This window comes from Rhinoraja longicauda, chromosome 1, assembly GCF_053455715.1.
Source record: "Rhinoraja longicauda isolate Sanriku21f chromosome 1, sRhiLon1.1, whole genome shotgun sequence".
Taxonomy (NCBI): Eukaryota; Metazoa; Chordata; class Chondrichthyes; order Rajiformes; family Arhynchobatidae; genus Rhinoraja; species Rhinoraja longicauda.
In genome coordinates, this window is record NC_135953.1 from 85,835,238 (window position 1) to 85,851,585 (window position 16,348).

Here is a 16,348-nt window from a genome sequence, read left to right on the forward strand (position 1 = left end):
CATCTCGTGCTTTGGCTATTCATTCACAGTCATTGCCCATCCTGAATCAAATGGGATAAGAAAAGCAGAACGCTGGAAGAACCATTGAATTGTTTGCTCAATGTTGCATTTGAAAGAACTCTATCATTAAGAATATCTTCATTAAAAACCAGATTTCAATTAAAGTCTATCTATCAAAACATCCCTACCTTTATATCTTTACTATTTACACAATGGAAATTTCTATTTCATAATTTTTAAATGATAAGTATCATTAAAGACTGTAACCAAAGACAGCAACAATCATAAGGAGAGTGTTATCTGCATAATAGTTCTTGCACTTGCTCATTATCTTTCATTATGCAACATGTTTATAATAGTCAATGCTGGTCAATGCCTGGACTCATGAGATGGTAATTACACCCTCCCACCTGTGGATATGCTGCAGCACTACTTATGGGAAAAGTGCACAACGTAATGAGTTTGTATTGGCAATGTTTAAGTGTAGACGTAAGAATCAAGAATGGAAATGTAAAAAAATAAGCAGCAAGAAATATATGACTTTAAAATGAGGACTGATTAAAAATGTGACGTTGATCAGCGTTTCCCATCCTCTGGGTTTCCTTCACCTGAAGACCTATTTATCTTGATTACTGTACACTATCATTTCTATACAAATCTTCTGCAATTTTTAATTTCCTTCATTCATCCAATTTCTTCACCAAATAAATAGTAATCTCTTTATTTCTTAGCTGATGGTTAATTTTGCTGGACTTACCTCCCCATTTATGTCGACTTGTATGTTTATAATTTTTCCAAAGAATTTTACTTGAAATCCCTCTATCCTTGTGACCAATACCAACCTAATAGATCATTCCATATTATTTAATCTTCTAATATTTCTGTTCATCTCTCCCATTCATGACAAGAGTTATTCTTCTTCACTGGAATTCATTTAGATTGGCTTTTTGTCCTAATTCGTATATTACAGCCATCATTGCTTCCTCTATTTATTTTATCCGATTTTCCAATTCAGTAAGACACACAGTGGGGTATTCCGAGTGTGATATTCACAGTGTTATATGTTTCTCTCAAATTGCCTTGGTGCGTAATAGCTACTGAAATCTGGAATGGAGTTGGCAGATTAACATGGCCCCATCCACACACTTCAAAATAGAATGTAAATGGCGAGCAAATGATTCAGATTAGATGACTGCTTGTTGGTCCTACTCAAACTACAAAGATATGCATAAACATTTGAAAGTTACAAAGATTCCATAGAATGTGGAATAAAAAGCTCACTTCATTTAATTCCACAGTGAATGGAGGAGTGGATTAATTCCAGACCTAGCACTGTGCAATTAGAATCCAAATGTTACCTCGGAATTACTTTCTCTAAGCTGCATATGCCCAGCAACGGATGACATCATTGTGGTTGTCCAACGTAATAGCAACTCAGATGCCTTTGCGACAAAACAAAACCTTGCAATCTGAGCAGCACCCAAAGTACTTGTATGAGTTTTAGTTTGTTTAGTGGTAAATATAGTAACTACAGCCGTTTGCAAGGAATTGATGACAGAAAAGAGGAATTAAAATAAAACCTTTGTGGAACAGTATAAAGTTGAACATATGTAGTTCATTTGCTGCAGTGAGATTAAAAAAAACAAATCATTTGGCAGTCCTGCTTGTGGGGAATAGAAGCTCAATGGAAATATTGGGATGCACACCATTGGAAGTGTGACTGGAGATGGATTTAGAGGGGGTGTTTAAAGGATGAAGGAATGGTGATGGTGATAATTAAAATGGGCAAGTTCCAGTCTGCAGGACATGACATGCAGAATAAGACTACAAGAACTGTGATTAAAGATTTGATACTAATCTTAAATAACAGACTTTAAAAACTTAGTTGCTGAGGTAGGTTTTAAGCAAATTTAAAAGAGAAAGAGATGGGAGTTGTAACTGAGTCCCTGTGTGGCTTTTAATATTGTGGCCAGTGGTTTGGTGAAATAAAGAAAGGAGCCACAGCCAAAGAGGCACAATCTTCAGGAGGGGAGATATGTTGGCGGCGATTTGAATAGATTCAAAAATAAATAAAGATAAATATAATTTGAAAGATCAGGATATTACGTCAGTGACAGAAGGGAGATAAGTGAGCAGGAAAATGGGGACATAAAAGACAATAGATGCTTGAATCTTGGGCCAAAACTAAGTGCTGGAGGAACTTGGGGGCCCAGCAGCATTTGTGAAGGGAATGGACAGGTGACATTTCGGGTCGGGACCCTTCTTCAGACTGAGTATAGGGGGAGAAAGCTGGAAGAGAGGTGGGGGTGAGAAAAGCTTGGCAAGTGATAGGTGGATACATGCGAGAGGCAGAGGCATAATGGCTAGAGGTGAAAAGGAGACAAAAGGGTGTCAGATAAGGAAAGAGGAGGAGGATAAGTGAAATGTAAAGCAATGGGAGGGGTGGGGGGGTGGTGGATCTGGGTGAAGAGGAAAGAGGGGGATGAAAGGGAAATGGAAGTCACCGAGGCAGGAGAAGGGGTTGATGAAAGACGTGGGTAGCAGTTTGCAATTATCAAAAATTTGTGGAGGATTAGTAAGGGAAGGCTACCTAAGGGAGCTCAGCAATGGCCATGTTTAAAGAAGGGATACAAAGTGGTCACAGCAGAAAGCTTCAGTCAAAAGTAGTTACAAAGGATACATGGGGTGTTTGTGCCAGAAATATTCTGGAGTTAGACCCTCAGCTCTGAAAAATGCAAGTTACCAAATCTTGGAACAGTTTGGTTCTGCCTGAAGCAGCAACAAGAGAGGAAGGTGGAAATTGGTAAGGGAGCAGAGTTTACAGCATGATCTAAAGACAATTTAGACCTTTCTAATTTTCAGATGGTGCAAGTGCAGGCTCATTCACAACTGCATGTTGGTCAAGGAGTCTGACAACACAGTGAAAGGGGGAGGATGACAGGAGGCCGAGAAGAGATTTGTGTCATTATTGTCTATGGGCACTGGCTCAATGGCTTCGTATATCTTTCTGCTATGTAAATTCAACCTTGTAATCCTCTGATTACATGTCATGATCTGGAAGCAGATTAGTGCAGTTCCAATTCCCAAAATTGCTAGTCATATTAAGGTTTGTAGAGTGTGGAAATATATCACTCATCACATTCCGAGAGAATATCAGTCATTGTTCCTTCTGTTTTAGCATTGTGCTATATGGAGATTGGATTGGAGATTCAATCTTGTTAGAAAAATTGAATGGTTTGGGATGAATGGGCATTGATTTGGGAAGCACTAAATTGATTACAGACTTTGGAGAGCGACTTTCCTACAACCAACCTGCTCAACTCTAACCCTTCCTCAGTAAAAAAGCAATAGTGAAAAAGCAAAGACAGCCTCATCATCATTTAATATCTAAATTCAACAAAGATTCATCAGTCTCATTCCTGAAAGTTTGATCTGACCCAGCTAACACAGGCTTTTAATGAAGACTACTCCAGATTTCCACAGTGCCCCAGAAAGCCTATCGTTCACAATCAACTATTTTGTGTTTGCCCCCTTTTTGATTTTTCACCTGCTTCTGTCACCCCGAAGAGAAAACAGTTCCTCCCTAGGCCCTTTCATCATCTTAAAAAACATGGAAGTAGTGCAGCAATAGAGAAGAAGGAGAATTGGGCCATGTATTTAAGAACTAGTGAACTTGCATCTGCTGTGAACTTCTCTCAAGGTATTCAACTGCTTCAAGGGGTGGAATTGATATCTGTTACCTCATCAAAATGGTCCGCCGTCATGTGTGAGTGGCATTGGTGGGCATCAGACATTCATGGGACAATGAGGGATATCTCAGCAAAATACACTGGAAACACACACTCACTGACTAAAAAGCCATTTGGGAACTGGATGCTGAAACTTAACTCAGTGACATTAAGGGTCAAAGTCCTCAAGATCCTGCCACCACACTGTTTTTTTATCAGTTAATAGTGGAAAATATTTTAATCTTTGCATGTAATTTTCTTCCAAATGAGTATTAAATTGAAAGCCAACAAGGATTTGAATTCATTTAAAGATGGATTTTTTATTAAATGTAATTGTTTGCTTATCTTTTGTGGTTAAATATTTATATACCTCAACATATAAAAAAACCTTATCACCTTGCATTTATTTCTTGGTCACCTACCTATGCTTGGATAACTTTACTAATTTTCTCCAATAGCTGTCTAGAAGCAGACATGGGACGGTGATGCATTTTTGTGAACGGTCAAACCAACAGGTCCACAACACACCCAGTTTCAGAGCAAGCCTGTGTCAAGTACGGTTGTGCTGTCATCTAATACTTTTCTCAAAGCTACACCTCGCCTTCAAAAACCTCCCACTGGAAAAGAATAAAGCTACATGGTCAAAGGGAAACTGGTCAACCTATGTTGCCTCCATTCCAAGACCATGATCATTCCCACTTCAGTCATCAGGCTGCAGTATACAGATGACATTGCATATCTGCATAAGAGAGGATTAGCTCCAAGTTGTCATTGACTTGTTCACTGACGCAGGCGAGAGAACAGACTTTAGAATTAACAGTAGCAAAACAAAGATTCAGTACCAATCTTTTGCCACTGTACATCACTGACCACGACAATAAAGGTTCTCGACAAGAAGCACTTCCCCAGCTTCAGGAGCCACCTCTCAGTAAAGGCAGAGTTTGATTACAGAATTCACCCTTGCCTTCAGTGTGCCAGCACAGACATTAGCCACCTGAGAGGAAATATTTGAAGATCAAGAACTCAAACTGAGCCTTAAGCTTCTGGTGTGCTAATTCCCTGCCTCTTTGTATAAGTCTAAGATACGGACTAATAGCAGACGCCTCGAAAGGCCTAGAGAGATATCACCAACTCTGTCTCCACAAAATCTACTGACAGGAAAAGCAAACCAACATTCAGGTCCCAGACCAACATCCCTGGTGTTGAGGCCCTAGTTGTAGTCAGCTGGCTCTGATGGAAATTATATGCCTGACGTCAGACTATTGAAAGGGCTAAGAGATTATCAGAAATTCAGGAAAAAATGATTAAAGGATGTTCTTAAAGCCTCCTTGGAAAAACGTAACATTGCTATGACTTGAAGGTAGACACAAAAGGCTGGAGTAACTCAGCGGGACAGGCAGCATCTCGGGAGAGAAGGAATGGGTGACGTTTCGGCTCAAGACCCTTCTTCAGACTTCTCGACTCGAAACATCACCCACTCCTTCTCTCCCGAGATGCTGCCTGACCCACTGAGTTACTCCAGCATTTTATGTCTACCTTCGATTTAAACCAGCATCTGCAGTTTTTTTCCTATACATTCATGTGGCGTGTAAATCCCTGGCCCAAGACCCCTCAAAAATGAAGAATCAGGTTTTGGAAAATCCCTTGAGAATTTTCAGAGTATTTGTTGGGAATGCATAGAAGCAGAGTAGACATGGGAATGAGCGTGCCACCTCTCAAACTACCCTGTCCTTCAGTCACGTACCTCCTGCCTCATCTGTGGCAGAGCTTGGGTATCCCAAGCTAAACTCCTCGCCCACCTCAGAACACACAGAACTGTAGCAGAATCAAATAATTTCTGATCCTGAGGAATTACGTAAGACCACCATGACTCAACTAGTATACACCTGTGACTACCATGAATGCAGTGAACCTAACAAGGTACCAGTGTAATATACAGTGGATAACAAAGGACTTGGCAAGTGCACGGGTTCAAATATTTGGCAGCGGATGCAATGCACAATGTTATCAGGCTGTGCCTGCTTTGCAAACACTGTTGGGCATTGAACTAATCGATTAAAAATGTGTAGCTTGTGCCAAACAAAGTTTTAGCAGAAAAACCCAGTTCAGAACAGCAGAGGAGACAGTTGTTTCCTGTAAGAAAGGCAAAGAAAATTGGAACCGCACTGGTAGAAGCTACAACCTGAATAAGGAGTCATGTATTTTTGCATTATTTAGATTTCAAATAGCATTTCTCAGCTATAGGTGTAAGATAATAATGCCTCTTGTTGTTGTGTATTGGCATAGAACCGGATATTGCATATTTTTTTAATGTTAATAAGAAATGCATTTCAAAACCAGTTAACTTCCTAAAGGATATAATAACTTGACCTAAATCAAGAGAAACAGGGAACTGCAGATGCTGGTTTATAAAAATAAAGACACAAAGTGCTGGAGTAACTCAGATGGGGGTGTGGGTAATAGAATGGTTACCTAAAGTTAGAGAATTTAATGTTCATACCACTGGGTTGTAAGCTATCCAAGTGGAATACAAGGTGCTCTTCTCCCCTCCCCTCCCCCCCCCCCCTCACCTGGGTGCACACCTGTTTCTCCCCTTCCCCCTCTATTCCTTTCTCTGGCTTCATAATTGATACCTCTTCTATCCTTATCTCACACCATTTGTCTTTTCATCCCTGGCCTTTGTCCAACCATCCAAACACCCCCCCACCGTCACCTGTATCGACCTATCACTTGCCCGGCTTGTGCTGCCCACAACACCCTTCCAGCTTTCACTCCCTTCCCTCCCCCCACAATCAGTCTGAAGAAGGGTCCTGACCTGAAACATCACCTATCCATGTTCTCCAGAAATGCCTGACACATGGTTACTCTCGCATTTTGTGTCTATTTTGACCTAAATTAATTGCTTGCAATGGTTAGGAATAATCAGACATTTAAAGAGCAACTTTAGTTAAACTGAAGTGTGCCACTTTAACAAAAGAAATCCAGCGTTGCTACATTTATAACCTTATAAGATCTTAAAATTCAAGAGTTTATTTTCCCTTTTACTTTAATTTCCTATTTTGTCTTCTGCAACAAGGCTCAGCTTTCAGGCTAATAACATGTAATTAGAAAGGAATGGACACATTCTGTTGATTGAGAGGAAAGAAATCAGAAGCAGTGAGGAAATGCAGGAGATATATGTCTGGAATTCAAAATTACAATTCCTGAAATTTAGAGTAAGGATGGCCACTCTACTTGTAATCATCATCTATTCTAAAGAAATTAGACCTGTGGTAAACATGCACAGTTGAATCAGTGGTGGGATAGAAATTAAGATCAACACAGCAATATAAATGAATAAATTATACTGCAAGATCATGCAAGGAAAAGGCTATTTTCTCCATTACAGCATCTGATTCAACACAATGCCACCTCCTCTCCTATTCCTTTTCGCATAATCTCTGCTGACCAAAGCAATGCATTAATCAGTGTGAGGCCAGTCCCCATGCTTAACTTATAAGTAAGGTATTTAAAATCTCTGGTATTTGACATATAATTATTTCTACAATACGTTCCTTTATTAGGGAAAAGACAAAAGCCTTTTATCTATTTAGAAAATATATTGTCTTTAGGGACCTTCTCCACGTCAGCACTTGAGGATAAGGTTTTAAGTCGAAAGGATAAGGTTTTAAGTTCACTGAAGAACATAATTTACATATAGTAATGTAGGATTCTCTGAAACTTCAAAATCTATCAATGTAAATTGACTGTGAATGTCTCGAGTGGAAATAAATAAATAAATAAATAATCATTTCTTCAAGCTGATCCTCTTTTATGGGTGGAACCAGAGGCTGCCAATCCAGTACAGCATGTGGAATGGGATTTTGAAGATAATTTGATACTTTTTATTCAAGCAGGTTTTGAAGAAAACATCAGATTCTTCTATTGCCATGGTAACAAACTGGACCCCTACTAACCTGGAATGGTAGGTTTGATGCCAAGGAGTGCTGATCGTGCCCTGAGATATTTGCATCATGCTTGAATCCGGTTGGTTTTCCGCTAATTTTGTAGAATGCCAGGAGTGAGGTCGGGCTGTGGGTTCAGTCCGCCTGTGGAGGCAAATCAAAATGTTGCTTTAGAATAAGACATTGTGTTCATTAAACAGTTTTGATTTTTACATGATGAGCAATAAATAAATTCCACCTTCACTTTAACATATATATTTGTGGATAAACCAACAGAAACTTTGGTTTTTTGCTCTTTGACAAACACCAGTTGCTGTGCAGAGGAAATTTTTCTGAAAGAACTTAAGGAAATTACAAAGGTGTAGTGTTTTGAAATAGTCCTGCTTTAATGTACCAAGTCAGGTTTAATGTTTGCTGATAAACATGTCACAGTGCATTCTTCATTTTTAAAGTGGTGTTAACCAAATGAAGTTCCATCTCTAATTCCATATAAACAGGATACCTCATTCCTGAGGAGAGTGATTATCTGCTCCACTTCCAGTCATGGCTCATAGTAACAATAAGAACAGTATGGAAACTCCGATGAGAAAAACAACTCGTATGCAGAAATCTCCACCTGATTCTCAAACTGAAAAGTGCTTGAAATTGTCTAATTATTGCTTGCTATGCCACAAACCTGCTATGTTGGTTCTCACTTCTTAAATTCAGTAGTCAAATTAAAGATACTAAAGATTGCTAAAATTAGCTGATATATTCAGTGTGAATGACTGGACAGCACAAAGTCCCTTCAGACAAGGAGTAAAGTTGCTCTAAGGCAGTCAAACATGGGAACCACTCTATAATTTCCCTGCTGGGATGTTTTTGATGACACAGACATCAGATGGTGATTCATCAACTATTCACAACGCTACATCGCAAGCATGCGTATTTTTAAATAAAACTGTCAGTCATGGTGAATACCACATCTGATGCGATTAAAAAGTATACAGAAAAAAACTTGCCTTTACACATCGCATTTCAGGACATTTCCAAAACACTTCACAGCCAGCAAAGTACATTTGAGCAATAGACACTGTTGGTAATGTTTGACAAACAGCAGCCAAGTTGGGAAAGAACAAATGCTAATGAAATCTTGCTTAGAAAAATCAGTTTTCAACCAATATATAGTTTAATAAGCCACAGGTTGCTTACTTAATTGCAGCGAAGTGCGCAATGGAACTTCAAAAGGCAGCTAATGGTCAGTAAAGGAGTCTAATATGCACCACACAAGCAGTCAAGCTATTTGTCCTGCAGATTTTACTTTTGAAGAGAGAACTGCACTGTGTGGACATAATCAATAAAAGAAAGAAAGCACATTAATCAGATAATTCAAATCAATTTACAACATCATTTTTAGCTCTCCTTTGTAGTTTCTAAAGAAAATGTAATTTGGGCATGATAGCTTTTTGAATTTTACTTTATTAATAATGAGAAAAGGGGCGATTGAACTTTGCTTGAATAATTTGTGGATTCAGTGGCTAGACTCAGCAAAGTGCTCCGAAACAGTACATTAAATTTATAGGTTGATAATTCAGATCAGAGATTGTGATAATAACATGGAAATACTTTTGATCTGGTACAGAAATTAACTCTAAGGTAAGATGAAAGTTTGGGGCATGAAGTAAAAACCACATGCCTGGTTTATTTAAAAGCTGGTAAATTATCTAACTTTCTGACTGCTGGCATCTTAAAAGCCAGGATCTTAAAATGTTTTTCTGTTGCAATGTTTGAAGTATAGTTATTGAACTATACAAAAATAGTCAGCATCTTTAATAGAACACAACGTGCTGTAGTAACTCAGCAGGTTGGGCAGCGTCTCTAGAGGATATGGATAGACATTGCTTCAGGTTGGGACCCTTCTTCAAGGGTCTGAAGTAGGGTCCCAACCCAAATGTCGCCTATCCAAGTCCTCCAGAGATGCTGCCTATCCTGCTGAGTTACTACAGCACTGTGTTCTACGCAAGGTTCCAGCATCGCAGCCCCTTGGGTCTCTAACATATTTCATGTAACGTCAACATCTTTAATCTTCTAGTCAAACACTTCTGAGCTAGAACCAATTTAATCAGCACTGTCACCAAGCTGGCCATCCATGAAGGAAGGAAAAATGAACAGTACCGAGTCTCGGCCCCTGTTATAAACACAATGTGTTTTTAAGGAGAGATGTACAAATGGTGATCAACACAATAATACCAAGTTGTGCTACTGCCCAAGAAGGTCATGAACCTGTCATGAACATCTTGCCCTTATTTAACATTCTCCCCTTCCAATGTCAATATAGATGTACTTTTGGAAAAAAGATTCATCAGTAGTCATTCTTCTCCATAGACCATGAACCTTAAACGTGACAACTGAAAACATTGCTTTTAAACAAATCTGGTAGACTTAAACAATTATTCCAAAAATAAATCATGTTCTCATACATTTCCACCAAAGGAAATGGTGCTGGACCACCAGAAATAAAAGATGGTAGGGGCCTTTGGAAGTAGATTTATGTCTTGTGCTTTTTGAAGTGCTTTTTCCCCTTTGTGTACCACAGTCATAAAATACAATATTGACGCACAAAGGAATGGCAGAGACCACACACATTTTAAAGTTGTATTGTAGAGGAAATCACAGATAATTGCGACATGTCTTTGCTGCTTGCCTCTGATTTTCCTATATGTTTTGAACTGTTGGCAGTGAGTGTTCCCTCCCGAACAAAACATCAAAACAATCTGAAGTACACAAATGATCACTGCAGTGGAACACCCAAGATCTGGGCGAAACACACAAAACTCTGCTTTCGATTAAGAGGTTGCTTCCGCCACCTATTTTTAAAAAAATGTTCTAGTTTTTTGCAATTTATTCTGTCCCTTGGTTTCAAACAACATTGGATTTAATTGTGCACACAGGGTTAGATCCAAGCAATGTGAGACCATGTCCTCTATATAGCCTCATGCCATTTTTTGAGGTTGACGAGAATTATTCTGTTGCTATGGCATGATTGTGAAATGGAAATGACTTCCCTTGACTTCAGCAGCTGCACGATAATCATTTGTTATTAATTCAAGGGTAGGCTTCATAAGATGAGCCGGCATTTAATAGACCATCCCTATTGCCCTTGAGATGATGGTGGTGAACGTTATTGCCTCACTGAACTGCCGCAATACTTGAGGTGTTGGTATACCCACAATGTTGTTAGGAAGGGACTTGTAAGATTTTGACTCAAGAAAGGTGAAAGAACAGCAATATATTTTCATACAATTAATTCTAATTCCAACTATGGCATAATGAATGTAAGAACACAAACGGTGGAAGGAGTTGGAGGGAAATCTTTAGATATCCTTTGAAGCTCTGTATATCTTTGCCTTGGAGGGCAACTCCCAGATCTAAAAATTACTTTGTGAATATGCAGAAGGAAACTGGTCTATTGGGCCAGAAAGGAAGGACACGAAATGCAAGGGCAAGGACAGAAATAAAGCAAGTTGGGACAAACGCATGATCAAAATACTTGTTTCTTCAAAGGGGAAAAGAGAGTTCATAAGTAAGTTCGTACATTATAGGAGCGGTATTAGGCCATTCGGCCCATCAAGTCTACTCTGCTCTTCCATCATGGTTGATCTATCTTTCCCTCTCAAACCCATTCTCCTGTCTTCTCCCCATAACCTGACATCCTTACTAATCATGAATCTGTCAATCTCCACCTTAAAAATATCCATAGACGGTCTCTACAGCCTTTGTGGCAATGAATCCCACAGATTCATCACCCTCTGACTAAAGAAATTCCTCCTCATAATCTTTCTAAAGTTACGTTCTTTTATTATGATGCTTTGGCCTCTGGTTCAAGTAGCAAAGCCAAAGATGTGAAGAACATATCCAAACTAAGCTGCAGAATCATGGGGATCTGGGGCATCTTCCTTTAGAAAATAGTGGTGACAGTGGTGTTTAATAGTGGTGACAGTGGTGTTTAATAGTGGTGACAGTGGTGTTTAATAGTGGTGACAGTGGTGTTTAATAGTGGTGACAGTGGTGTTTAAACTGACATAAGCTTCCTAGATCATATTCAATAGTTTTATCTAAAAGAAAAGCGAAGCAGTAGATATCTGGATTTTTAAAGCCTGCCAATACTATTATGTGCAAGTGTCACTTCAGCAGACACAAAAGTTTATCGAGATCCATTATGTACTGAGAGATCATGGGGGCAAGTCTGTAGTTGCACGAAACTGGCAAAACAAGTACATGGGATGGTAAAGAAGGCATTTGGTATGCTTGTCTTCATTGGTTGAATTTTGAGTATAAAAGTTGGGAAGTCATGTTGCAGCAGTATAAAACATCAGATAGGCCACATGTGGAATATTGTGTGCCTTTCTGGTAACTATATTACAGGAAGGATGTGGATGCTCTCTCGAGAGTACACTAGAAATTCACCAGGATTTTGCTTGGATTAGAGGGTATGAACTAAAAGTGAGGTTGGACAGCCTTGGATTGTTTTCTCTGAAGTGTCGGGGGCAGAGGGGTGACCTGATAGAAGGGATAAAATCATGACAGGTATAGACAGGGTCGATTCAGTCTTTCTCCCAGGGTGGTAATGTCAAACACTAGAGGGCACAGCTTCAAGATGAGAGGATGAAAGATTCAAGGAGATTTACATGGTATTTCTTCTTTTACACAGAGAGTGGTGGGTGACTGGAATGCGCTGCCAGGGGAATTGGAAGCAGATATGATCGCAATGTTTAAAAGGCATCTAGAAAGACACATGTTCAGGCAGGAAGTTGAGGAATGCAGACCACAGGCAGGCGAATGTGCAGTTTAAATTGGCATGGAGCTTAGCAGACATAGTGGGCTGAAGGTCCTGTTGCTGTGCTGTAATGTCCTATGTTCAGACCCCATTGTTTCAGTAACATTCTGCCTTTGGATCTGTTACACTCTCACAGGCCAATTTGGGGCATTCTTCTTCCTCTCCTCCTCACTTCATCTGACTATTTTTCTCCAATCCAGTAAAGCTGGTATTCCTCCTCTGTCATCTCTCTCTCCAGTTTCATCTGTAACTCATCCCACTGATGTAAGTGGTATAAGAAAATAACTGCAGATGCTGGTACAAATCGAAGGTATTTATTCACAAAATGCTGGAGGGTCTCGACCCGAAACGTCACCCATTCCTTCTCTCCCGAGATGCTGCCTGACCTGCTGAGTTATTCCAGCATTTTGTGAATAAATACCACTGATGTGAGTATGCAGGGAACCCTTTGGAATGGATATCTCTGTGTTTTAGCTTCTCTCATTAGTGTGAGGTTCATCAAAGGTGAATGGAATTTTGTAAACCTCCCCTTTCTCATCTTACCAGCAGCAGTAGAAACTCAACTTTAATCAACTATGTAAAGTATTTTCATAACAACATCTTCATAGCATTTCCTGAAAACCTTCTCTGGACAAACATTACATTTACTGATAACTGATAACTCAGACAGTTGCAAAGGCCCATAAAAATAAGCAAGAGCCAGAATCTCTTGTTAGAAACATTTTATCTTTCACTTAAGAATTAATTTGCTAACTTTGGTTATTCATTTGAGCATGAAGGAAGCCGCCCTGTTAAATATTGGAATATTTGCCAAATATTAATGCTGCTTTGCTCAAATATATCTGCTATCAAGCTGATCAAAGAAGGGTGATGTGCCTTAATATCTCTAGACCAGATTGTTTGAACCTGCCTGGGGCCATACTATAAAAATGATTCCATCTTTCAAAGGACTGCCAGTTGATCAGATGGCATCTGCACAGTTTTTTGATGCACTCAGGGGATGCAAAACAGAAAGTAACTATTTCTGACGTGTCCACATAATGTTAAGCATAGATCATGGAGTTGTGGAGGGCAGAACCACAGCCTTTGGCCCACCACCTCTATTCCAAGCATCACGTCGGTTTCCTCCCACATCCCAAAGATCTGCAGGTTTGTAGATGAATTGGCCTCTGTAAATTGCCTCCGGTGTGTAGGGTACAAAAGTGGGTTAACATAGAACTAATGCTCAAGTGATCGATGGATGGCGTGTACTCGGTGAGCCGAAGGGCCTGTTTCCATGCTGTGTCTCTGAACTAAACTGATCCAATTCTGCCAGTATTAATTCCATATCCCTTTCTACCTTGGTCATTTGTACCTGTCCAGATGCATTTTAATTGATATTATTGTTCTTACCTCCACCTGTTTTGGTAACTCATTCCCGATATGAACTATTCTTTATATGAAAAATATTTCCCATAGATTCCATTTAAATTATTCTCCCTCTCCCCTTAAACCTATGTCCTCCCGTTTTGGACACCCCTACAATGGGAAACAGGCACTGGCTATCTACCATAACTATGCCTCTCATAATTTCATAAATCTCTATCATAGAAACATAGAAAATAGGTGCAGGAGGAGGCCATTTGGCCCTTCGAGCCAGCACCGCCATTCATTGTATATCTCTATTATGTCACTGCTTCGCCTCCGTCACTCCAGGGAAAGCAGCCAAGCCTATCCATCTCTCCTGATAACGCAAACCCTCTAATCCAGGCATCTTTTCTACACCTTCTCTATCTTAATCTGATAATTCCTACCATGTGTATAACAGTATAACAGTATAACAGTATAACAGAGCTTTATTTGTCATTCGGTACCGAAGTACCGAACGAAACTACATAGCAGTCATAGAAAAAAAGAACACAAGACACATAGCCCCAACACAAACGTCCATCACAGTGACTCCAAACACCCCCTCACTGTGATGGAGGCAACAAAACTTCCACTCTCTTCCCCACGCCCACGGACAGACAGCTCGTCCCCGACCGACCCGCACAGTCCCCGCAAGGGGATGGAAGTCCCCCCGGCCGAATCGTACCGGGCGCTGAAACGTCCCGCGGCCCAGCCGGGCGATGAAAGGCCCCGCGACCAAGCCTTGCACAGCTAAGTCCCGTGGTCGAGCCGCACCGGGCGATGTAAAGTCCCGCAGCCGAGCCGCACCGGGCGATGTTAAGTCCCGCAGCCGAGCCGCACCGGGCGATGTAAAGTCCCGTGGTCGAGCCGCACCAGCGATGTAAAGTCCCGCAGCCGAGCCGCACCGGGCGATGCCAAGTCCCGCAGCCGAGCCGCACCAGCGATGAAAAGTCCCGTGGTCGAGCCGCACCAGCGATGTAAAGTCCCGCAGCCGAGCTGCACCGGGCGATGTTAAGTCCCGCGGCCGAGCTGCACCGGGCACTGTTAAGTCCAGCGGCCAAGCCGCACCGGGCGATGTTAAGTCCCGCGGCCGAGCTGCACCGGGCACTGTTAAGTCCAGCGGCCAAGCCGCACCGGGCGATGTTAAGTCCCACGGCCGAGCTGCACCGGGCACTGTTAAGTCCAGCGGCCAAGCCGCACCGGGCGATGTTAAGTCCCGCGGCCGAGCTGCACCGGGCACTGTTAAGTCCAGCGGCCAAGCCGCACCGGGCGATGTTAGGCCCCGCAGCCGAGCCGCACCGTGAGGAAGAGAAAAGTTTCCCCCACCCCCCAGCCACCCCCCCACCCACACCACCACCCCCCACACATACACAACCAAAAAAAATACAAAAACCATCCCAACACCGACACACAACAAAAAAAAAGGAAAAAAGATGAACAGACTGCTAGCGAGCCGCAGTGTGGTGACCAGAACTGCACACAATGCTCCAAGTGCAGCCTAACCAACATTTTGTACAATTGTAATATGATGTCCCAACTCCTATACTCAATATCTTGGCTGACGAAGACATGCATTCCATACGCCTTCCTCACCACTGTCTACCTGTGTTCCCCTTTTCAGGGAACTATAGATTTGTACCCCAAGGTCTCTCTATTCAACAACAACCCCCCAGGTCCCTGACATTCACTGTGTATGCTCTGCATTTGTTTAATGATCTAAAATGCATTTGGCTGAGTTAAATTTAATCTGCCGTTCCCTTGCCAACTTTCACAGTTTATCTACATCCTGCTGTAACCTTAGACAACCTTCTGCACTGTCCACGACACCACCAACCTGTGTTACCTGCATACTTACTAATCATGCTATTTGCATTGAATTTAGATGAGAATGAAGCTACACTACTGGTCACAGGCCTCCAATCTGAAAACCACACTCTGCAATCATCCTCTGGCCCCAACCACCAAGCCAATTTGCTAACTCACTCTGGATCCCATGTGATCTACCCCTCCAAATCAGCCCACCGTGCAGGATCTTGGCATAGGTCCTGATGAAGTCCATGTAGACAGCACCTCCCAACCTGCCCTTATCAATCCTCTTGGCCATACTTTATCTGCTAAGGAGACTCGGGTCCTTTTGAGTGCAGGGGGCACTCCTAAGGACCTTCTACAACACTGTGGTTGCATCGGCCATTTTCTATGGAGTGGTCTGCTGGAGCAGCAGCATCTCAGCGGCGGAAGGGAAGAGACTCGACAAGCTGGTCAGGAAGGCCAGCTCTGTCCTGGGTTGCCCCCTTGACTCAGTACAGGTGGTGGGAGAGAGGAGGATGATGGCAAAGCTAACATCGCTGCTGGACAACGACTCCCACCCCATGCAGGACACTGTCACTGCACTGAGTAGCTCCTTCAGTGACAGACTCCTTCACCCCAAGTGCATGAAGGAGAGATATAGGAGGTCCTTCCTTCCCGCTGCT

At 41.6% G+C, this 16,348-nt stretch overlaps 2 protein-coding genes across 6 annotated transcripts in view; one reads left to right on the forward strand and one right to left on the reverse strand.

Annotated features, from left to right (window-relative positions):
• LOC144594813 (coiled-coil domain-containing protein 158-like) overlaps positions 1 to 16,348 on the forward strand; it is a 510,587-nt gene that overhangs the window by 52,781 nt on the left and 441,458 nt on the right. The gene's annotated exons all lie outside the window — the stretch shown is intronic.
• Positions 1 to 16,348, reverse strand: part of shroom3 (shroom family member 3) — a 367,834-nt gene that overhangs the window by 34,630 nt on the left and 316,856 nt on the right. For 4 of the 5 annotated variants that reach the window (XM_078401654.1, XM_078401647.1, XM_078401682.1 and 1 more), the window contains one exon: positions 7,685 to 7,816. In XM_078401654.1, the coding sequence (XP_078257780.1) occupies positions 7,685 to 7,816 (132 nt within the window). Of the gene's footprint in view, positions 1 to 7,684; positions 7,817 to 8,863; positions 8,988 to 16,348 lie in introns of those variants that run through there. The other variant, XM_078401673.1, reaches the window with a different exon arrangement.